This window comes from Microplitis demolitor, chromosome 7, assembly GCF_026212275.2.
Source record: "Microplitis demolitor isolate Queensland-Clemson2020A chromosome 7, iyMicDemo2.1a, whole genome shotgun sequence".
Lineage (NCBI taxonomy): Eukaryota > Metazoa > Arthropoda > Insecta > Hymenoptera > Braconidae > Microplitis > Microplitis demolitor.
In genome coordinates, this window is record NC_068551.1 from 8,502,717 (window position 1) to 8,527,388 (window position 24,672).

The 24,672-nt window shown below is 34.3% G+C and overlaps 1 protein-coding gene across 5 annotated transcripts in view; it reads left to right on the forward strand.

The window, feature by feature from the left end:
• Window positions 1–24,672, forward strand: part of LOC103568657 (collagen alpha-1(XV) chain) — a 493,917-nt gene that overhangs the window by 141,798 nt on the left and 327,447 nt on the right. For all 5 annotated transcript variants that reach the window (XM_053740819.1, XM_053740818.1, XM_053740817.1 and 2 more), the window contains exon 7: window positions 17,143–17,214. In XM_053740819.1, coding sequence (XP_053596794.1) covers window positions 17,143–17,214 — 72 coding nt within the window. The remainder of the gene's footprint in view (window positions 1–17,142; window positions 17,215–24,672) is intronic.

Genomic DNA, 24,672 nt, shown 5'->3' on the forward strand with positions numbered 1-24,672 from the left:
GTGCCCACAGGAATTTTACAATGTTTTATGACAGTTTTTAACTGAGATTCACAAGTTGAATCTATTCACACGAACGCACTGCACTCTGAACCGAGAGGCCGGCTTTGCCTCCAAGTGAATTTATAATGATTTTTAGGATTTTTATTAACAGGATTAACTATTCCCAAACAAGGACTCCGGTTGCCTAGGCGGTGGACGTCACGTGAAAGAGTTTGGTTAATTCTATTGCGAACTCAAATTATTTTTCTGAAGGTATCCAACCTAGGAGTCCAGATGCCTAGGCGTAGGCCCTCACGAGGAAAGGTTTTAAGAATAAAATTTAAGTCGCGTAATTTATATTTTAAGTAAAAGAATCGAGTTGCGATTATCGATCTAGGACCCCCGATTGCCTAGGCGTAGAGCGTCACGAGAACGAATTTTGAAGTCGACTCAGTGAGTCTTACTCGTGGATTTAGATATATCCGACAAGGGTTTTAGTTACGACGGTAATGACTGACTCTAATTATTTTTCCTGGGTTTATATATGAAAATTTTGGGAGAAAAGTAGGGCTAAGAATATTGAAAGCGTGAGAATAAAGGGGTTAGGTCATAATTTTGAGTGACATTTATTTGCATTCTCGGAAACCTATGTCATGTTAGAAAATTTACTAATTGTAGGGGACTCAGAGATACAAGCGCTTGATTCGATAGCGACCTACTATTAATTACTTAAATCCATTAGTGGTACATATTTTTACGAGCGATAATTTAATTTTTAAGAAAAGATTTTATAATTTACCTCTGTTCTCCGTATTATAGAATAGTATGGAGATGATAGAAAATAACAGAAAATCGTAAATTTAAGTGACATTTATCTCAAATTTGGGCCTCTGAAAATTATATCGTAGAAAATCATTGACTACCAGAGTCCATGGGAAACCGTTGAATTCATTAGCGAGCGGATATGAACTCTTTAATTCCATTAGTAGTGAGACAGAAAGAAATAAAATTTTGGTTTAAATGACAGGAGCTCTTTACTCTACTTTTCGGGTAAATAATATCAACAGAGAATTCGTGGGAACTGTAATATTCATCGATGTTAGATGATGTTAAATTAAGTGCTCGGGTAATAAAATTTTAAATCTTTGGGAGAATTTTTAAGCTAACTTAGTTTGGATATTAAAATTTACTTAAGGCTCAAGTGAGGAGTATTGAGAAAGAGATCAGTATAGTTCTATATATAGGTTTGCTGTTGAACACTTCACCTAGTAAGCCGGCCATCGCGATGCAGATGCGCTTATGAGAGAGAAAGACAGATATTTGTCTATTCATTTGTTTTACTTCTATTTCACTCTCTCTTTTTCCATGCCTTATATTATTATATTTTGATATTAATAATTATTGTTCGTTTCAGAATACTTTCAATTGATTCAGAGCAAGTCCAACACCCCCCTTTTTCCTGGAATTCATTGGATGTGCTCTGAATAGCAAAAATATTTCAAAAATAATTTAATTGAGTTATTTTTTTAAATAATTTGGGATTAAAAGTAATTCATGTGTATCGGTTGTTACACTAGTACAATCAAGTCTAAGACGCTCGTGTGTTAGTACCCTCGCCTTCGGCTCGGGCACCAATCTTCGCACCTCGTATTTTAAACACGATCACACTCGATATATAAACTACTATTCTAATCTAGTAGAAATTTTAGATTTCGAGAAAAAACGTTAGAATTATCAACTAACCACAGACGCTTTAGTGGGATTCGAATCCGGGACCTAATGAACGAAAGACTGATGTATTACCCAGGTAGCAAAATGACGTCTTGATGATTTTTGAATGAGTTCCTATTTATGATTAGGACGTCTCATCAACATCTTAAAGAACTCTTTCAGAAGTTCTCAAGATGTCAAATGAGCCACCTAGCGAGCTCAGCAAGACGTCTTTAAAAAGAATTACTAAATAATTCTTTTTTTCTGACTTCGCAAATAAGACTTCAGTATGAATTTACTATAACGTCTTTAAGGAGCTCCTAATTTTGACTTTGAATAGAACTTTAGAAAACAATACATATAGATGTCACAAAACTGACGTCTTATTTATGGAGTCTTCAAGAACTTTTGATTCAGAGTTCTTAAAAATGACACTTTTAAAAAGTCATTATAAGACTTCTTCAGGACGCCTTAAAAAGACATCGTAAAGCAGTCATTCTGTCTTGAATGCTGTCTGGGTAACGACTAGGCTACGCTAGCGGCAGTGGCTACTAAGTTTATTTATGCTATATGAGATTAAGAGAATATATCGCTTTTGAAACAGCAAAATATAATTAAAAACCTATTACCAATAATAACAAAAAAATTTCTTATTTTTTTTTCGTGTGCTATAAAATCCGGTACGTAAGTAATTGTAATATGTGTAATTTTGGTTATATAGGGGTCATTCTACCAAATAAAGTTATTTTTATGGGGCGACCCTCATCGATTTTGTTTAAACTTTATGGAGTCGTTCTATCTATTCAGAATAAAAAAAATTCTCTGAAAATATGAGCCTTTAATATGCCGCTGTTTTAGTTATGACTTTTTTAATTTTTAAAAAATTTTTGTTTTTAACTTTTTCATTAATTTTTTTAAAGGAAAATTTTTTTTTAAAAAATGAGCACATAACAGTTGTTTGCAGGAAAAATTCTCAGCTTCCCAATGAAAATATCCATTTTTTATTTTAACTTACAGAAGACCCTTTGGAATTCAATTAAAGTAGAAAAAACGACTTTTATGATTGTGCGGCGCTGGATACATCTAATTCTGTATTTTTTTCTGAAAGCTGAGACTTTTTCCCACAAAATATGTAATTTTGACGATGTGCATATTTTTCGTTTGAACAAAATCAATATTTATTTAAATACAAGTCATTGATTTTTTAGTTTTATCAAACTGTAATAGTTCATTGGGTGACAAGAGATGAAACAAAACGATATCAGACGAGAGTGAAGTAGGCTGCCCAAGCCGTAGGCAAAAGCTGGCAATAACTGCAATCTGAAGTCGTGTTTCATCTCGTGTTACACACTATTTTTTTCATGATAACCTGCATTGGAAATTAGTTTCAGTGTCAGCAGCCAGTAAGAATCAAGTTAATTTAAGACCAATGGTGTGATCAACCATTAGTGTACGCGTAACTTATGATTTTCAATTTATGATTAAACAAAAACCATAAATACTATTTATTATTTACACAAATTTTTATATAACTTGATTACAAAGTCAGAACTGTCATTAACGCAGATAACATCAATAGTCTAAAATCACTATTAAACAAAACACAAGAATCAAAGTTCAAATTACTAATTCCTAGACTTGAAGATTTGATGCTTGTGTCATGAAAAATAGTTTTATAATTTTTGTTGCCAGAGCTTTACTGCAGATACATACCAGAAAACATCCTCACTTCGCAAAATTTATGTTTAAAATTCTACCGGCGCTGATTTCACTTTTATAACCAACCTTTATTAAAAGAAACGATTTAAAACGATTGAAAAAAAAATTTGAAATACTTTTTAATGCTTTCGAATACTTTGAATACTTTTAAATCACCCTTTTTATGGGCATTTTACAATCGTTTCGAATTATTTATTTCAATCAAGGAATGATGACTTTTTGTAGGAAACAAATGTTTTAGATGTACGATACTTGGAGTCAAATACGGTGAAAGAAACACAAGCAGTACACCCTTTCTCACCTTAGAGCTCAAACTTTACCAGAATTTTTTTTTTCTATCATCTTTAACAATACTTTCACGGTAACTAAAGAAAAAAATATTAGTTATTTTTTTTGACTTGCCCTAATAGATATATATGAAATTATTTAAAAAGTATATAGGCTCTATATATAGCCATGTATGGTCATATGCAACTTGTTTTTCCTATATGATTAACTACTATGCTTACACTATAAAAAATTTGCGGAGTAAACGCGGAATGAATACGGAGTGAACGTAGAGTGAATGATTTTCTATTTCTTTAATCGCCCGGAGTGAATTTCGTTCCGAAGGGAAGTTTTAGAACATATACATGTTATGTCCACTGCTTTGATTTGAATTAATTATCCGGGATTTCTCCCTTTGGTAGCGATAGAAAATTTTGACCAGTGATATGGAGGTTGCGGACAACAATAAAGAATTCGAGGAAGGTTTTCATTTCCTATATTTATTATTTAATGTGGATTTTTCGAAAAGGGTGAACCCAAACGCCTTCGAGCTTGGTTACGTTGTACTTATAAATTGATCAACAGAGAGAAAAGATATTAAAATTATTTCTCATTTACCTTTAGATGAGTCTTTCTTCTAGCATGGCAGGTTGTATCCCTCCAGGACTGTGCAGCTCACTCGGACTCTTCCTGAAGGAGTTGGTTGAATGGGCGCGGCTGGGGTAGTAGAATTGAATCTTATGTGCGACTTTTGAATGAACTCACTAGGTTCAAATGACGATCTCTTGTCTTTTTATTGAATTTTTCAATTACAATATTTATTAACTGAACAGCACTTATACACTATAACTGTTACAATGAATTTTAATTTATAAAAGATATAATTAATTAATTAATGTAACGGGACTGTTAGGTTCACCTCCATTTGACGGGAGGCCGATACCACGCTCTTCTGGGCATACTCGCGCTGCGTAGCTCTATTTGTATATTATGACACCACCATATATTATAAAAGCGAAATATGAGCATATGCTCACATTAGCTTACCCATTAGGCATGCAGTGCATGTGGGTGCCTCACGCACAGTCACCACGAGTCCGACCTCACATGGACCCAAACACTCCTCCCATCTCAGGAAATAAAGAGACTCTGGTCGAAGTGGGGCTTGGAATGGGTTCCCCATGGTACCAGACTTCAGCTCTGGTCAACTGCTCGCGTAGGATAAGTGGTGGGACACAAGTTCTTCCCAACCCATATGGGTTACCTCCACTTATAGTCACTAAGGATTTAAGACAAGCCAATATATACATTCGCCATCATATGTCACATAGTGTCCACTTATCTCCGAGCTTTTTGAGATAACCATTAGTGTTTTAAGTCATAAAAATGGCGGCGAAAATCCCGCTCAGGGTTATAAAAGATATAATTAATTAATGTAACGGAACTTAAGTTCACCTCCCCCAACCGGAAGCCGATACCACGCCCTTTTGGGCATACTCGCGCTGCGTATTTGCCTATCTTCCACCATAATATTATAAAAGCGAAATGTGAGCATAAGCTCACATTAGCTTACCCATTAGGCATGCATTGCATGTGGGTGCCTCACCAACAACCACCACGAGACCGTCCTCACTTGGACCTAAACACTCCTCCCATCTCAGGAAATAGAGAGACTCTGGTCGAAGTAGGGCTTGGATTGGGTCCCCCATGGTACCAATTCCCTGTATTGGTCGACATGCTGCAGAATACGTGCTGAGCCACAGCCTGCACTCAGTGACCCCAAAAAGGGTTTCTTTCACATTATACTCACTCGGGTTTTAGACAGCAGTCAAATAAAATTTGCCCTCATTTATAATTACTACCGAGTGATTATCACTATATGCTAGTGATAGTATTGTGTATGGGCTATTATATTACCCTCAGAATTTCAAGACATTCCAAAGGAGGGTCTTCACCCACGCAGAGGTACCTATTGGCTTCCTGCAACCACGGAGTTGCCGCATGTTACGGGTGCAAGACATGCGGGCACCGCTAACGGTTGAAGTACTGGTCCCAGAACCCGCGAAGAGGGTGGTACTTTCTAGTATGGCGCCCCCCAGCGAGCGCCAAAACCACTTCTGGGGTTATAAAAGATATAAAAGAATAAATTTTAATAATTATTCACCCTTCGTAGGTAGCGTGTCTTTTCCGAACTAAGTCGGTCGCATGGTGAGCGCTCCGCCGCAGTGTTAAAACGTACGCGCTGTTGCCAAATTTAAATTAATACTATTTCCTTGAGAGACAAAAATATTTATCAATGTTTTATTATTAGATATAATTTAATTTTTATATTTTATCAGAAATTAAATTGAATAATAAAATATTTTGTTCTTTCATTTTTATTTATATCACACGTAACTTTATTAAATTCAATCTCTGATTAAAATTTATCACTTATAATAATGAATTCTTATTAATGAAAATTAGTAAATTTGTTCAAATTATAAAATTATAATTAAATTAAATTTTTAATTGAATTTGTCACACGTAATCTTTTTTATTCTTATTAATTAAAATTTGTAAACTTATTCAAATTATAATTGAATTCAATTTATAATTGAATTTAACATATGTAATACTGTCAATTCTTAATATTTATGACTAGTAAAATTCTTACAAGTATAATAATAAAACTAAATTCAATATCCGATCCAATTATCACATGTGAAATTATTTCTTTACATCAGCAAGACTTACAACTATAAAATTAAATTAAATTTAATCGGAGATGGAATTATTACGATCATCATTACACACCAGAAGCAGTGTAGTTTTACGGACTAAAATAATTCAGCCTTATTCTTCGGTTGAATCATTGCACATGTCATTTCTCGCACATTGTATGAGTATGTTCTTTGCATATATAATTTTCACAGCAGTAACAAGTGATAGTAGTCTTACGATTTTTCTTTCTAGGGCAATATGCACATAGCTGCCAAGATTTATCTTGTACAAAATATAATAATAGATACTTCTTTACCAGAAATATTAAGGATTTGCTTCATCGTCGTGCGTAAAGACATTGAAATTTGAGGTATAGCTACACGTTTAAGCATGAAAGGCTTAGTTAAGTCGTCGGCAATCTCAGTTAGAAAATTTTTCCGATATAATTCTGTTTTTTGTATTCTCAGAATAAATAATTTGACAATTAATCCCAACTTGATCCATTAATGATAAAAAAAACTGTCAGTGGCCATCGACAAGAATAACGAGCAACTGTGTAATTCCCGCGTAGTTGATCTACAGTATCTACGCCTCCTTTTGTTTCGTTGTAATACGTAATAGTTTCTGGCTTCTGTTTTGAACCAGTGCTTTGGTCAATTTTACACTCTTCATGTATGGATGAAATCACGAGAACACATTTATTTTTTTTAGGAATATATGAACTTGATACTTTTTCATTATTGTATCCAATTGGTGATGAGCAAATCGGACGAGTTTTGGTGGCTACAAATTCTGGAGGAATCTCTTTTTTATTTTTTTTTAAAGTCGCCACTACTGTGAATTTGTGCGATGTTTGTAGTTCATAAATAAGGAGGATTGAGCTAAACCAGTTATCCATGGCTATGTTTCGACCAGTTCCCAAAATTAATGTTGCAATGCGTTGTACTACAACTTTGGGTGTATTCTCGACAAAAAATGGCCCTGGAGTCTGTTTTCCCGTATAAATTTCTATGAAAGATGTATAATAATTTGACGAATCAACAAGAGTAAATGTTTTTATACCATATGAATGAGGTTTCATCGGGAGATATTGACGAAAATTGCATCTTCCTTTGAATGAAAACATCATTTCATCAATTGTTACATTTTCATGTACAGAGTACAAACTTAAAAGTTTTTCGTTCATATGATCAACAATCTCTCTTATTGGTGCTAATTTATCGTTTTGTGATCTTTCTTTTCTTGTATCAAGATCGTCGAATCTTAGCGCCCGTAAGAGTTGACGAAATCTAGTTTCAGACATAACAGCCTTAAAATATGGAGGAGAAGTGCCATCACGTGTCCATAAATCAGTTGTTTTTGTATGTGACAACTTCAGAGTTCCTGCCAAGTACATCAATCCAAAAAGAGCCTGTATTTCTTCGATATTGGTCATAGGACAATCTCTCGAGCGCCGGTACTTTCCTCGAATTTTATCTAACTTTTTATTTGTATATAGAACTATTTTCTCTGAAATTTTGTCATCAAAAAACAGTTTCCATGCTGATAAAGGTGTATTCGCTTCTTTACCAAGCCCTTTTACTCCAGATTTTTCAGTGATGATATTTTTTGATTTACTTTTCCCTACCTGGGAAGGTTCAGTAATCCATTTGGTTTCTTGATCTTTACCTAAGTAGCAAAATTGTTTAGAGGAAACTATTGAACATTTTTTTCTCGTATTGTTATTGTTGTCAGTACATTCCTCATCAACATTCTCGTCATCATGATCATCAACACTATCTTCGTCCTCATCTTTGTCACTATTGTCATCATTGACACTTATTTCTGGTTCTTGGTCTGAGAAACTACTGTCATCAGAATCGCCAAGTGATTCCCGACTTTCAGGTTCACTTGCAACTAACCACTTTGCTCGACTTCGTGTCAACATATTTACTAAAATAAATAATATTTATCATTAGAACTGAATAATATTTTTGTCATAATTCTAAAATAAACAGATATCTGATTATTTTTTAGATTTTGTTATCAGTCGAAAGATTAAAAAAAATAATTCAAAAAATTGACATTCATTATTTTTTTTTTATTTATTTAAATAATTAGTATTATTTAAAGCCAGACATCTGTTAATCTTAGTAGGATGTATTATAAAATAATTTACTTACCAATTATGTTTTTATTATTATTAGGTTTATATAAATAGTATTTAATATAAAAGTAACTATCACATTATTTTAAACAGCTCACATATTACAATGTAAACAGTAAGAACTAATCTCAACCATAACTTTATTGTTGTACCTCACGTGCGGTAAAACAGACTAAAATAGTGGCGGGAACGAGATTTGGCAACATCGCAGTTTAAAAATCTCCCGAAGACGCACTCGCACCGGGTGACATAGCGCCGCCCGGTGCCAAAAATTACTTTTTCAAATTACTTTATATATATTTTTATGCTAGTTAATAACATCACAATTTTCAAAAAGATTAAAAGAATGCACTTAATTTTTTTCGAAATTATTAATAAACTCATTATCGAGAAAAAAAATCTGGGCGTCGGTTGACCCTGCGGGCCAGCCCCAAAACTTCCCGCTGTTTTCAACCTCAAAGAGCTCGAAAACATTAGTGCAGATATATTTTTGAGCTCGAAAATGCTATCACATGCAATTGTTTTTTTACGATCTTTTCAAGCTCTAACAAGTTACCTGTTATGCTGAAGTTTGAAAATTTAAGAATCGAAAATCATCAATGAAGCGGTTTTTAAAATTGAGTTCCTGATTATGTTCAGTAAAATAAGTGTATTGTGGCAGAAATCAATGTCAGGGATCAAAATCAAGATTTAAATAAGTTTTGACTTATGTAAGAAACAATAAAATATGAAATATCCGATAAAAACATTAAAAACTACGTTTTATCGATTTTTTTGTTGATAATATGATTTAAACTGAAAACCAAGTTCGATGACATTATATGATCAAAAGAAACCATAAAAAAGATGATTTGGTATGATATCAGGCACATTTAAGTAAGTTATATTATGATTTATCCGGAAAAAATAACATAAAATGTTATTTTTTTAACATTTCAACGCCGATATCTTTTGAACTGATCAATCGATTTTGATAGTTGACGTGGCAATCGGCGCGTCTTATTGAATTCTTGAGCTGATAAAAATTTGAAATCGATCGCGTCAGTCGTTTCGAAAATATTTAGAAAAAACCGTTTTTCATCATTTCTTTCTCCCGCGATAACTCTCGAACGAATTGTCCGATTTTGATGTTTGAGGTGGCAATCGACGCGTTTTATTGAGTACTGAAGCTGATTAGATTTTGAAGTCGATCATATAAGTCGTTTTTGAGAAATCAATAAAAAACTAAAAAAACAATTTTTTTTTTTTCGTTATTCGCAAATATTTTCGAGTCTATTCGATCAAATCGGGGTGAAAACAATAACTTCCCGAAATTTTTGAAAATCGTCGATTTTCTTAGCGGGAAGTTAAAAAATGCAAAAAAGGCGGCGTCACGCTCATTATGCGACCTACGAAGGGTTAATGCGCCCTTATGTAGACTTATGGCTTTTTATGCACAGAGTAACTCGACCCGAGATCGGACTACAATTTCACTTGATTATTGTGTCACTATTCGATCGAGCCGGAACAATTTTTATATGAATTGTAATTAACAGAATAATACCGCTACACGATGAGACTTATCGGCCTAGTATCTAAGTTAATTGACAACTCGTAAAATTTGGAAACTAATTGTAAATGCTAAAATAATACCGTTACACAATATCAAACTATCGGCCAAGTATCTAGACCGATTTACAATTTAACTGAATCTAAAGATAAGATAAACCATTGTTAATAAAACAATACCGCTACATGATAGAAACTATCGGCCTAGTACCTTTTATTAAGGACGGTTACTCATTGCTTTGTCTAGGACAGATTTTTGCAATAAGATTACGGGCTATCGACGCCGTTTACGTGGACCGTAGGACTCGAGATTTTAAAGATCCGATCAACAACCACGACACCGATTACACGGACCGTAGGACTCTAAATCTGAAAATTTGATCAACAACTAAGGCTCTAAGCCATGGTGCTCAGGCTATTTCAAAACTTTGATTGATGTTTTGATGGGAGTAATTAAATTGTTGCCATTGGTGGAATATGACGACAAGTTTTTATTTATTCGTCTATCATTATTGCAAAAATCGTCACGCAACTTTTATACGCATAAATGGTGGTAAAACTGACGCTGCGTTTTCGCGTGCTTTCGTAAAGAGGAATTTCATAAATTTAATAAAAAAAATTAATTGGACATAACATTAATTACCCGATGAAAAAAGATTTTATACAATTGTATAAAATTGGATAGAAAAAATGGCCCCATCCAATTGTATACAATCGTACATAATTATATCTAATTGTATAGAATCATATACAATCGTATATAATTGTATATATTTTGTATATAATTCGTATAGAATTGTATATAATTATATATAATCTATGCGAACATAGTATTTTTTTCTTTTTTTTTTTTTTGGGAGGAGGAGGAAAACTCTTCAAAAGACACCGACGGGTGTGAGTTGAAGATGATGGTCGGTAGTGTGAGATTTTTACTCACTTAAAAACCTCCTCGCCGCAGCCTCACCTATTCAGTGTGAGTGGCCCAGTTGGAGCCGCTTTCGCATTTCATTATCTTAGCCCTTGTGGGGAGTGTGATCTCCTGCAATTTATCGTTTAGCTGTGAATCCCTCAGCTAAACATTTCCAGTTCTCTTCTTTTCAGCTTCAGTATCTCTTCGGTAAATGTCGAGACTGCATCCCAATTCTTTTCGTTTGCAACCATGTAGACGATGACCTTGTTCACTATCAGTTTTGTTCCGACTAGTTGCGCGACTGCATCTCTGAAGGTGTTCCAACACAGGCACACGAAGAATGTGTGCTCTGAATCGTTTACTACATTGTGGCAGTAGTTGCAAAAGGGGTTTTTCCACTTTCGCATCTTCCTCAGATACTCCATGAACACCCCGTGTCCTGTATGGAATTGGGTTAGGAAGGTAAGTTCTCCATGAAGTTGGTTTATTCACACTTCGATGCTCCGAATGAGTCGTTTCGTCCATATTCCTGTGGCGCTGACTTCATTTCTTTTTTTCCATAACGCTAGTGTGGCAGTTTTTTCTTGTCGCTTTATGGCTGCATCAAGCGTTCCATTTCGTCGATAACTGTAAATCCTTTTCCTCCCGAGAGCTAGGAGGTCGATTGGAGGAATACCAACAGCGATAAGAACGGCGCATTCAGAGACTGTTCTGTATGCACTCGTGATTCTCAGAGCTGCTCTGCGCTGGACAGTGGCTAGCTTTTTCCTGTGGGTCTCAATCAAGAGCGCGTCAGCTCATACTTCAGCTCCGTAGAGCATCGTGGATTGTAACACGCTCATTAGGACTTTTCTTTTGGAGTAACTTGGACCGCCGATGTTTGGAAGACGGCGAGAGAGCTTAGTGTAGCTCTTCAGGCCTTTCTCCGCTGCTGCTGTAACGTGCTCCTTGAAAGTAAGCTTACTATCTACAACTATATCGAGGTATTTAACAGCCTGCTTAGAGGAGATGTTTATATCTTCCATAGAAAAGACGAGTGGCGTCGGATACTATCTCTGCCTGGTTAGGACTACCAGTTCCGTCTTTTGCACTGCTAACTGAAGTGAATGACCTGATAGCCAGCTTTTAATCCTCTCCATGGTCACTGTAAGCTTTCTCAGTGCCTGCGCTTGACTTGTTGCCCAGATCAAGGCTGCGATATCGTCCGCGAACCCAACCAGCCAGGTATCTTCAGGTAGAATGAGTCTCAGGAGGCCATTGTAGACCACGTTCCATAGGTCGGGGCCTATCGTGGATCCTTGGGCTACACCTGCAGGAATATCTGTCATATCGTTTCCTTCTAACGTGAGATACAGGAGTTTCCTCTCATATAGATAATCACTAAGGATTCGGAGTATGTATCGCGGAATATCTAGAATGGACTCCAACGCTTCGAGAATGTCAGTTTACCTTAGCGAGTTGAAGGCGTTCTTAACATCAAGTGCCGCTATGATGCACACTTTTTTCGACCACCGCCCACCTTGTCAGGCCTCATTTACTCGGTCCGTAACTTCCCTAATTGCATCGATAGTTAAGTGGCCTTTAACAAATCCATGTTGATTAAGCGCGTGGCCACCACTCGTTGTTAGCTGTCCTGAGTCGCAATCTTATGAGTTTTTCGAGAGTCTTGCCAAGTACGTCGATCATGCATAGTGGTCTATATGACGCAGATGTTTTAGGCAAAGGCTTGCTTTGTCCAGTAAGACTAGGCGTTGCACCTTCCAATAACGGCTAAAGACCCCTGTCTTTAAGCAGACATTAAAGACGTTTAACAGGACGTCCGGATGTTCGTTTGCTACTGCTTTCACGACGACAGCGGGGATTTCGTCTGGGCCAGGAGCTTTGTTGCTAGGCATAGAGCTGACTGCACTCAAAAGCTCCTCTTCGGTGAATAATGGAATGTTTTCCTCTACAGGGTACATCTTAGGCTTTCTAATCGGGTGTTCAGAGAATAGATCCCTCACGAATTTTCTCATGACCTTTCGTTCCCGCGGGGAGATCGGTTCAATCCTTCCAAATCGCTTCATCACGATTTGGTAATCTTTTCCCCAGATAACGTTGTCAAGGTCTTTGCACAGCACCTTCCAACATTCGCGCTTTCTGGCCTTAATGGCAGTGTTTAGGGCTTTCTTTGCCTGTTTATATTGTGTGTCTTCAGAAAGATTCATGAAGGGGCGAGCGTGTCGATGGGCTCGCAGAGATTTCCTTCGGGCTTTGAGACAGTCGTGTCTTAAAACCGAGATTTCGTCAGTCCACCAATATGTTGCTTTGCGCCTCGTATTAGTCCGTTTTCGGGGCATAGCTTTGTTGCAGGCTTTGATGATTAGCCCTACAGTTTTGAAGACGACGGCTTCAACCTCCTGTCTATCGATCACCGTGCCAGCAAGCTTCGCGACCTCATCTTTACCGGTAGAAAGGTCCTTGAATAGTAGTTCAGTTTTCCTCTGCTGATTATTGGGCATGATTTCTATGCAACACTGGATGTACTGGTGGTCACTTCCATTGTAGACTTCCAGCACTTGCCACTCACGAATAAGACGTGGTTGCCAATGTGATATCCAGTATCGACTCTCTACATCCTGCTCTTCTAAACGTAGTACTCAATCCGTCATTTTGGATAATCAGGTTAAGGATGACTGGATGCCATGTCAGCAAGAACTCTGCCCCTTATGTCACTCCAGTTCATTCCCCACTCTTCCGAATTTGCATTGAAATCTCCGGCAAGAATGAGTTCACCCTTTTGGTCTCTTACGAAGGTCTCTAGGATCGAGATCTTGTCTTTGAAGTCTTCCACACTAGTATTTGGCGAGTAACAGCAGCTTATTAAGGTCCAGTAAAGGGTCTTTACCCACACGAAGCCGTCTTTGGCCCCATACTCTACAATTTGGAAAGAATTTGGAGTAACAATCCAAATTACTGGGCTGCCTGAGAGATCGGAGAGCCAATGGTCATCTTTTGTTGTATTATTTTGCTCAGATATAAGGCAGATATTTACGGCGAATTCCTGGAAGTATTGATGGAGAAGCTGGTGCGCCACCCATCTTTTTCCTAAGTTGATTTGTATAAAACGCGTCATTTCGTCCTAGCTGAGATCCTCTTGAGTTCAGCGATGAACCTTGAACACCTTTTTGACCCGACTGAATGATCTGAGGGGGGCTTTTCAGGGACTTCAGAGCAGATTATGCACCGAGGCTCCATTCTGCAGTCCACATCCTTGTGATCGGGTGTGCCACACTTGTAGCACAGTTTACTCCTGTCTGGCCCACTACATGTCTTGGCTACATGGCATACGAATACAGTATGTGATTATATACAAATGTATAGATTTTGTATACAATTACATAGAATCATATACAAATTATATACGAATTATATACAAAGTATATACAATTATACACGATTGTATACAATTAGATATAATTATGTACGATTGTATACAATTGGATCGGGCCATTTTTTCTATCCAATTTTATATAATTGTATAAAATCTTTTTTCATCGGGTATAAAAAAAATTACTAATACATAGTGAAGTTAGGTCTTTTATCCCCCATGAAAAAAATTAAAAAAAAATATATTAAAAATGCATAAAAAATATATAAATATATATAAAATACGTATAAAAAATATATTTTAAATAGCTAACTTTGACCGATTTTCGTATATGTTTTATATATCTTAAATGTATTAAAAATATATCTTAGAATATATAAAAAATACATGCATAAGAATATAAAAAAAATATAGGTATGGTAACATAAAAAAAATATATTAGTCATATATTTTAAATCTATAAAAAATGTGATTGCGAAAATATAAAAAAATTATATAAAAAATATATTTTTTATACAATTTTTTAATGATTTTTTTTACCTAGGTTACTGGTTAAATTAAAAATATATTTTTTATATAAATTTTTTATATTTCTTTTTCTATGTTGTTGATTAACTTGAGAAAATATAGTTTTCATATTTTTATACATGTATTTTTTATATATTCTAAGATATATTTTCAATATATTTAAAATATATATAATATATACGATATCAGGCGTCTTCATTCCCGGACAAAATATCCCTGGAAATATCCTTGTGACAAAATATCTTCGTGACAAAATATCAGATAAAATATCTCCAAACAAATTATCCCTTTGACAAAATATGCCCATGATAAAATATCCTTGGCAATCGGAAAAATAGTTTCTAAAAACATAGACTGGAAAAAACAGACTTGGAAAAAAATATTGAGAAAAGAAAACACACGAAATCGGTAAAAGAACGGCACAGCACGACAAGCATATGCGTTGGTCTATTTTCGAATCAACACACACAATATACATGAAAGAAGGGCACATCATGATAACAAACATATGTGTTGGTCTACCCTAATAACACAGTTTGCTTGAGCAAAAGTTTACTGTACAAAATTTTCGTTGAATTTTTTGTCAAATTTCCGTCAACTTCGGACTTTTCCATTTTTTACGACAATTTATATGCAACTTGCTATAGAATTTGAAGTAAATTTACTGCCCGAATTATAATGAAAATTTACTTCAAAAGTTGACTGAAAAAAAGTTGTTAATTTTCACGCAAATTTTATGTCAATTTATTGTTAATTTAACGCGAAAAATTGTAAAGTATATTTTTACCCTCAAATTGTAGACAATTTTGTGTATAAATTGGCTTACCTTCTGAAATGGTAAAAATGAACATTACCGACTGTTTTTTTGTCGTAAAAGTTTACATTGAAATTCAAGAAAAATCAACCGTAAATTTTTATTTTCAACTTTTGCTGTGAAATTGTCTGCAAATTTGGGCAGCAGATTTAAGGTAATTTCAACATCAAATTACCCTCAATTTCAAGCTAAAGTGGCTATTAGGGTGTTTTCAAATGAACACACAAAATCCATGAAAAAAGGCCACAGCATGATAACAAGCATATGTGTTGGTATATTTTCGAAAAAACACAAACAAAATTCAATTATTATAAATCCCGGGAAAAAATAATTTTGATCTCCGTACATCTCCGTTGATCAATGGAGATCAAAAAATGGCGAGCCAGATGTACATAGATGTACAGAGATATAAGATGATTACAATTGTGATAGCCGTATATACTTATACGTATATCTACTTAGATGTATGTTGATCTCATAACCCATATAACCTAAAATTTTTTTTTGATCTGAGTAGATCTACTGAGATGTACGTTGATCAACTGAAATTAGGAGGTTACATGGGTTATGAGATCAACGTACATCGAAGTAGATATACGGCCATCACAATTTTGATCATCTTGTATCTCCGTACATCTATGTACATCTGGCTCGCAATTTTTTGATCTCCATTGATCAACGGAGATGTACGGAGATCAAAATTATTTTTTCCCGGAATTTTACATTAGTTAAAAAAAAGAAAATTGAGAAACGGTTGAACCTGCAGGCTATCCTGAGAACTTTTTTTAGTTCTATTAGTTTTAAATATTAATTAAATAATTATGGTGATATTCTGTCATAAGGATATTTTGTCATAAGGATAATTTGTCTGGAGATATATTATTTGAGGATATTTTGTCGGAGATATTTTGTCCGGGGAGAAAGACACATGGAACCCCCTAAAAAGCTTGCAATCAATCCACCACCAACTCGGTGATTGACGTGTTTTTTGAGCAGTGTATGTTAATTACATAATGCATCTGTCCTTCACTGCTTGCACCATAGATATCGCATCAATGGTTGATAAGACGAAAAATTAAAGGATCAAATACAATACTGCATGATATTAATAATTGTAGAACAATGTAGTTTATTGAAAGTCAAATCGAATTCAGTAAGTCTGAACTTCAACTTAATCTTGACTCTTACTAGGAATAATGCTGTCTCCCGCCTGCTGCTATGTATTTACATAGTCCTGTATATTAGCATCAGGCATGTGATTTAACAGCCTCTATATTGCAATTCATTTTTGAAAGAAAGAAATGCATTCGACAAGTCCTAATTTCTAAGAAATTTCTACTCTTCCATCGACTAGTTGTCAGACTTATTAGAATTCGACTGTACATATAAGACATACTTTTAATATTTAAGCAAACCATGTATAAGTAAATAATTGAAATTTACTTTAGTTATTTCCAGAAAATTCAGAATCAAAAGCTGATAACCCACTGGAGGGTTCTGGATTCATAGACTTCGATAAGGTAGCGATGATTTTTTCTTGAATTAAATTTTGCTTCATCATTAACCTAGATTAATGCAACTAACAAACGTAATAATTACTGCATTTTAAAAATGTTCTTGAATTGATAATTTAAGACCTCGATCTGTTTCACGTACAAAAAAAAAAAAGAAGTTTTTTAAGAAATAAAGCTTTTAATTTTGATGAGAGCTTGTGTTGTATAATCATTTCCTTCTTCTAAATTAAAATTAACTCAAACGCTAAAGCATTAGGTGTGTTCTACTATTGAAAAACTGCCACAACATAATGCACTCACCGTTAGTTGTTTCTTCTCTTCTTCGTGCGCAATTAATTCATTTTGAACGGGATATTATAATAACGAAAAGTCACTATATATGTACATGATTATTATATTTGCACATTGAGTTACTCTAGCATGTAAGTATAGAGATGTAACTGAAAGTTTGTTTAGAGTGATGCCAGTTGTTCTGTCACTTAATTTTTTACCCTGATAAAACATATAAGACGTGCTCAATAGATTAATAAATTCAACTTCTTCATAAGTTTCCATCCTTTTATCAGATGATTTGATTTGAATTTAAATTAATTCCCGACTAGAAATTTCAATTCGTTTTTATGAGGTCCGAATCAACCATGCCAAATTCCAAGTTTACGCCAAAATAAGGCAACCACATGAGGCTGACATCACGGAAATAACGTACGTCCGATTCCCTTTATTACTAAGAAAGCTACATTCGACACATTTCCGAAAACTGAACTCTCACATAAACACTACAACCTATCCGTGGAAAATGGCTATACATAGAAATTCGCATTCTATCCTGATTAAGAAAAATTATTTAAAATGATTCAGAACAATTTGAATCGACTAATATATAGATATACAATCAGGATGGATTAAATCACTTCTCTTAATATGACTATGGTCATATATGACTGTGTATGATTCTACAATGTCAACCATATTAGAAAGAAAAAAATTTGTTTATTTATTTTTAACTTCCTGCTAAGAAAATTGGAATTTTTCAAAAATTCGGGAAGTTATTGGTTTCGGTTCGATTTTCGAAAATCGAATTTCTAAGAGATCTTAACGATTTGAGGTTCTAATAAGCAATTCTGATTAATTTTAAGATGATGCCCAAGTGTATGTATGTAAATATCGTAACGTAAATATCTATAACTTTTGAACGGAAGAACCGATTTTGATCGTCAAAGTGTCATTCGACGCTGCTGGTCAATATCTAAAAGCTGAGCATAAATTGAGCTTGATCCGTGAGATTTGTTCAGAGATATTCCAAAAATAAACTTTATTCAAGAATGTTTTTTTTTTGCATAATTTGTAATGTGTTCAATGGATTGATTCCAAAATCAACTGGACTCTGAAACTTTATAAGCCGCATCGAATGCCACCTTAACTATCAAAATCGGTTCATTCGTTCAAGAGAAACCATTGTCGAAAGAATTAAAAAAAAATTTTTTTTTTCAGTATTTTCGAAATTTCTCATGAACGACTAGATAAATCAATATTAAATTCTGATCAGCTGTAGAACTCAATAAAACGCGTTGATTGTCACCTTAACCGTCTCAATCGGTTTATTAGTTTGAGAGATGTCATTTTAAAAAAAATTGTAAAAAACGTTTTTTTTTCGAAAACAAAGGCATAGAAAAGTATTTTTGACCTCGAATAGCTTAAAAATGTATTTCTAACAATTTCCAAGCTCAAAGAGTTCAAAAACAGCGGGAAGTTTTGGGACTGGCCTGCAGGGTCAACGGATAGACTGACTTTTTAAATTGTTTTGTGGAGCAATTGTTATCAAATATGCAAGTTATTTTATTTTATAAATACATTTTAGCTCAAGGAAAAATACTCGACTCATTAACAACGGCGAGTACTGTAGTTGGATTTAAAGCTGGGACCTTACGCACAAAAGACTCACAGTTTAACTACCATACTACACAACCAATTGTGACTCCTCAGTTAAGTTATGCTAAATAAAATACCTTAGATATCAGTGAAGGATTCCAACGATACGCCTAACTCAAGCTACGCCACGGAATTCTCCAAAAACAAACCTTACTTTAGCAAGCTGTAGGTCATTAGTGATGACTCATCACCATCAGGTATTGGTCAGGGATTCCAAAGATACGTCTGACTTGAGCCATGCGACAGACTTTCCTGATAACAATTGTTACATACTGACATTTCCTCAGTTTTTATTTGAATATTTTCATTATTTATAAGTGTCCAAGTTTGGCCTCTTCTGGGTTTTATAACAGGGGTACTGTTACCTTGGTTGTCCTTTAATTCCTTTTTAAGGGCGCCTCTGGAAGGATTAAATGGTCGTCCAGAACCGGTTCTTAATACTCAGGGTCGGTGTAAATTCTAATTGTAAAAGTAGGAAAAGGAAAGATAAATTTATAACTAAATTAGATGTCTTTACCTTATGACCTTTAAACCTTATAACTTATAATCTTATGACCTTTATACTTTATAACAATTGTCAATTATCTTTGACGACCAAATTTCTTAAACCTAATTAGCCAACTATTTTTGGACTTATTTAGAATCGTGATTTTATTTAAAATCGTTTTACCTAAAAAATTAATTATTACAATATTTTAATTTAAAATCTGATCTCATTATTATCAATTGATTAATTTCAATTTTACTCCTTTCCAATAACTAACCGATAATTATTAAATTTAACATCGATCCGAAATCACAATACTTGATACTTCGAGTTTTTTATCAGTAAATTTCAGTACCCCTTTCCCGATTCTCGCTTCACTCAAAGTTCCACCATCTTTATTCTCGGTCATTTGGCTTCTTTCTTTTCTTTGATTTTTATTTCACTTATGATCATTTTATTTTATAGTAATTTTATTAGTTAACTTTAATTATTAATTTTATTCATTAAATAATTAATATACCTCCGACAATTTAACTATTTTATTAACCAATTATTAATTTCTTACTCAGTTTATTTATTGATGTGAATTATTTTTATAATTTCAATTAATTTATTTATCTAATTTAATTAATTAATAATTTATTTTATCACGGACTAAACATGGAAATTTCTGATTGTATTACACACAATAGGCCTAGAAATTTCTACGACGCAAGAATTCCGGCAATGGCCTGGAATTATGAACGACGCCCTGGATCCGGCAGATGGCCTGGATCCGGTTAGACAAATGTCTGGCTTAATTTTAATTTAATAAATTTTATAACTAATTAATAACTATTGACCTAGACGCGGATCACCCCGAAGAACGACTAAGTACTTTGAATTAAATTAATTTTCTGGCTAAGGCCTAGAGAATTAATTTAACTAATACCTGATTTTTTTTTTTGATGCGGTTTCTTCCGTCCTTGTCCGGTGCTTCGTCTCGTCGGTTTTCTGGTCTGTCGTTCTTGTTCCTTCTCCTCAGTCTTTTCCTTCTGTCTCTCGCTATCTCGCCTTTTCTCCTTCAGCTCGTATATATCTCGTTCACCTACTTTTCCAAATAATTAATTAATTGTCACAAGGATACCGGCTAATGGCCTGGTATCTAATAATTATAATTGATTATCGCTTGGTTCCACAAAGAGAATCCAAGTCTGAAATAATTAATTACTTGAGTTGCTTATGCGTCTTGCTCTTCGGGTGGTTCGTCTGGTTGTCTGCCTCGACCTCAGTTCAAACTGCACTTATAATTGTGCACCCACTCGCCCGAATTCGGTAACTTCCGAAAAATTTAGTCACTCCTACTTATGACTAAGTGGGACTGACGGACAAGCCCCTACGATTTCCGCTCGGGACGACAATCGCACTCTACCCCGGATAACCCTGGGGTAGTAATAGTTTCTATTGACGGCTCTCATAGAAGAGAGTAATAAAATCTAACGTGGAAAATTTAAATTTTCCCTGTTACAGTGTCAACAAACCCTGGGCGGGCCCTGATTGTTGATTATTATTATTATTTCTCGCAATTTAATTTATTTTTGTTTCCGATTATAACTCTATATGAGTATTATTTATAGGATAAGTAAAAGATAGGAAACTGAAAGGAAACCCGAACTACTGCTCAGTGTTCAGGGTTGTAGAACAGAGTGGGACTACTATCAAGCGTTTGCTCCTGTAGCAATAGAGTTGCGGATATGTAATGATGTATGTGAAAATATTTGGGTGCTTATTGGCACCCCAAAAATATGGTTAGAATGATTATTCTTAGCTTTATTGTATAATTAATAGAAAGTTATAAGCAAACTGATAGTTTCAGATTTATCAGAATTCTAGTTTTTGCTGAGTCATCTGTTTAACTGATTTTCTTTTCAGACTGCATTCATTATACATCAAGTATTTTTATTGTCACATCTCAAGGTTCTAATGGTAAGATCGGTGCAGTCCAATTCTCATCTATGCAGACACTTTCTTTTGTCTGCAGGTAACCTGTGTTGACGTTTTAAAAATGCTTATCAGCGATATTTTCATTAACATAGCGCAGAATTGATTTATAAAAAATTATTAATAAATTAATTATATTGATTCAATTAAGAAATTTTACGGAAACGTAACACAACCAAGTTGGGATATTCTTTGGCATGCCATGTTTCAAGTTTCCTCATCATGACGAAACAAGGTTTGAGTTAGGCTTGCCGTATTACGGTTTTACTCGTGACGATGAAATAAGATTCGAACACCGGTGCATTATCGTTAGAATATATAGTGTCTATCACTGTTTCTGTTGAACGCAATGGTTCTTCCAGACTGTAGAATAGGTCAGCGTATTGTTCTAGTCAAGAAAATATTGCTGTACGCTCTTTTCCATACGAATGTTCTAGACAGAAGGGACACCACTTTATCAACACTATTTTACTGGGCCCTGGGTATTATGAGCACATTTTCTTCTACATCATTATTGAAATTATATATTGCGTACTAATGAGTGATTCCACCCGGGTAAATAACGTGATCAAATTTTATACGAGGTTCATATCCTTGATTAAGTTCACCATTACCTCGAAGAAATATTACTTTTTCTTTCACGCTTCGAAAACGAAATCTTCTGCTTCGATAAATGATATTCTAAAGAACTAAAATGTTTAAAAGTTATAGGATCTTCTACTAGACTAGTTACTTCGTATTTTCGTAGAATTCTATACCGAGTATTCCATTATAATCTAAAAAAAGAATTCATGTGGGATGACGCGAAAGTATGTAGTTGTACTTAGAATTTGCATTTTCATTCTACTTAAAGTATTAGCATTTGTTTTTTGTTTCCTTCTTGGCTATCGTCCCTATTGGGCCACGTGCTACAAGTATTAACATTAAGTACACCACTTAACTTATAAAATAAGATTCATTAATTGAAAGGGCCTCACCGTATTTCCATATGAAATCTGCACTGGTGTCTTTTTTGACATTGGTGCCTTTATTATATTGCTAGTTCGTGTGATGGGTGGAACATATTCAAAACAATAAAAGTTCTAAATAGGTAGGCACATAGTGTATTTTCACTAATCTAATAGAGGTCACTTTTGTCAAAATAAAAACAGTATTTTGTATAAAATATTAATAATTTTTATTTTCCATACAAAAATATTGACACATTTTAATCTTCCTTACTATTTTCTTTTATAGTTATGATCACATTTTTAACATCAAATATATGTATTAATATTGAGACAAATCGCTTCTTGTCTTCGCGATTTTAACCAGCAGTCTAATATTTGATTTTACTTGGACAGAGTAGTGGGTTGGGGTTCTTGCAAAGCAAAGACCCGCACTTATTCAAACTCGGCAACATGTGAAAAATTCACTAACTTATCTCACGGCTTATTACCTATCGATAGATTTCTTATAATTAATAGACTTATCAATTCTTCCTTAATTAAATGATATTTTTAATAGATTATTTAATCATTCTTACCAATAATTTATGATAATAAATAATATGAGTGAGAGATAGAGTGAAAGGAATTAATTAGAAAAATGCAAGTTTTATTGCCAATTATAATAAAGTTCAGTTACTTACAATCAACGCTGCGCAAATAACAATATTAGGTCTGTCCTGGAAGACGCTGAATATACAATATTTCTCTACGTGAAATAACGCAGTATTACATTGAATTTATTATTTAATTATATAATTGTTTACGACGCAATTAGATCGTCGGTAACTTACAATAATGTTTTATTTTACTTAAACTTGATTTAGAATAATTAATACAAAATTGTAAAATAATGTCGCAAGTATAATTGCCAGATAATTAATAGAAAATATCGTAATTCAATTAATGTAGAATAATTATCACTTCATTTGATAATAAAGGAAAAAAGTTGTCTAAACGCTAATTGATCCAGGATCGAAGTGATTGACCGATAAATTTGGGCGTAGGACTAGCCTCGGGACTCTGTCCCCACTGCACCCTTACGGACATGCGTCGACGTGATAATTAGTCATGTGACCACGGCACTATGACTTGTGTAGTTTCAGACGGCAACGAGACGGGGAAAAATGGGAACCGCAAGGCTAAGGACGACGAAGATAATTTACATTGTCTCAATATTTCAGCGGGCATGATGATTTTCAATTTATAGTGGCTGTGTGACAAATAATGAATTATTGATGATACATGTGAGCAACAGCCTACAGTCCTATTTCCATTCAAGCCAATGCAGGTGTATCTCTTTATGCATTTATAGTTATTCATATTTGGTTCATATTCAATAAAACATTGATATGTCTTGCTATTCATGTGTCGAGAACGAACTTTCATCCTTACTATATCGTCATTTTCTTTCAAGTACTCAATATTAATTGAGTTAATTAATATTATTGTGGTTACTATCCAGCACCTCAGCGAAGTAACATATCACTTGTGACATTTGATATGTTCATGTAAAGAAGATTTTTAGATCTTTTTCAGTTAATTCTGGAAAATCTATGAGGCAATTGAAAGACGGTAATGTAAAAGGTTTTTTCCGGTGATTAAATTTTTTTGCTTCGATTAGGTACTGTAATGTATTTTGTTGTGTTTCACGTTCTCTCATTTAATCCATTATTGTGTCAGCAAGTTCCAAATCCGAATTCAACCTTTTCCCAAACATATTGTGTAAAAATCGAGCAATATGACAGAGCAACTTAACGACAGGCAATAACTTATTATCCAATTTGTGATGTAGCAAATGATATTTCTGACCGATATGTCCGTGTAACGCTTCAACAAACCATCGTACTTGAATATTTTGCTTCTTTAGTAGTGAATTGTTCACGATTTCCCTTACACGCTGGTATTAAAACGTTATTTCCTAGATTTTCGATACTTCCTACAACATTTAGAAAACCTCTATAAACAAAATACAAATCCCTTTGTTCATAATCGATTTTAATTCATTCGAATCTTCAAATAAGGTTTTCATTATGGTGGCATCGTTCATATTAGCATTAAACGGGCCTGCTATATCAATTG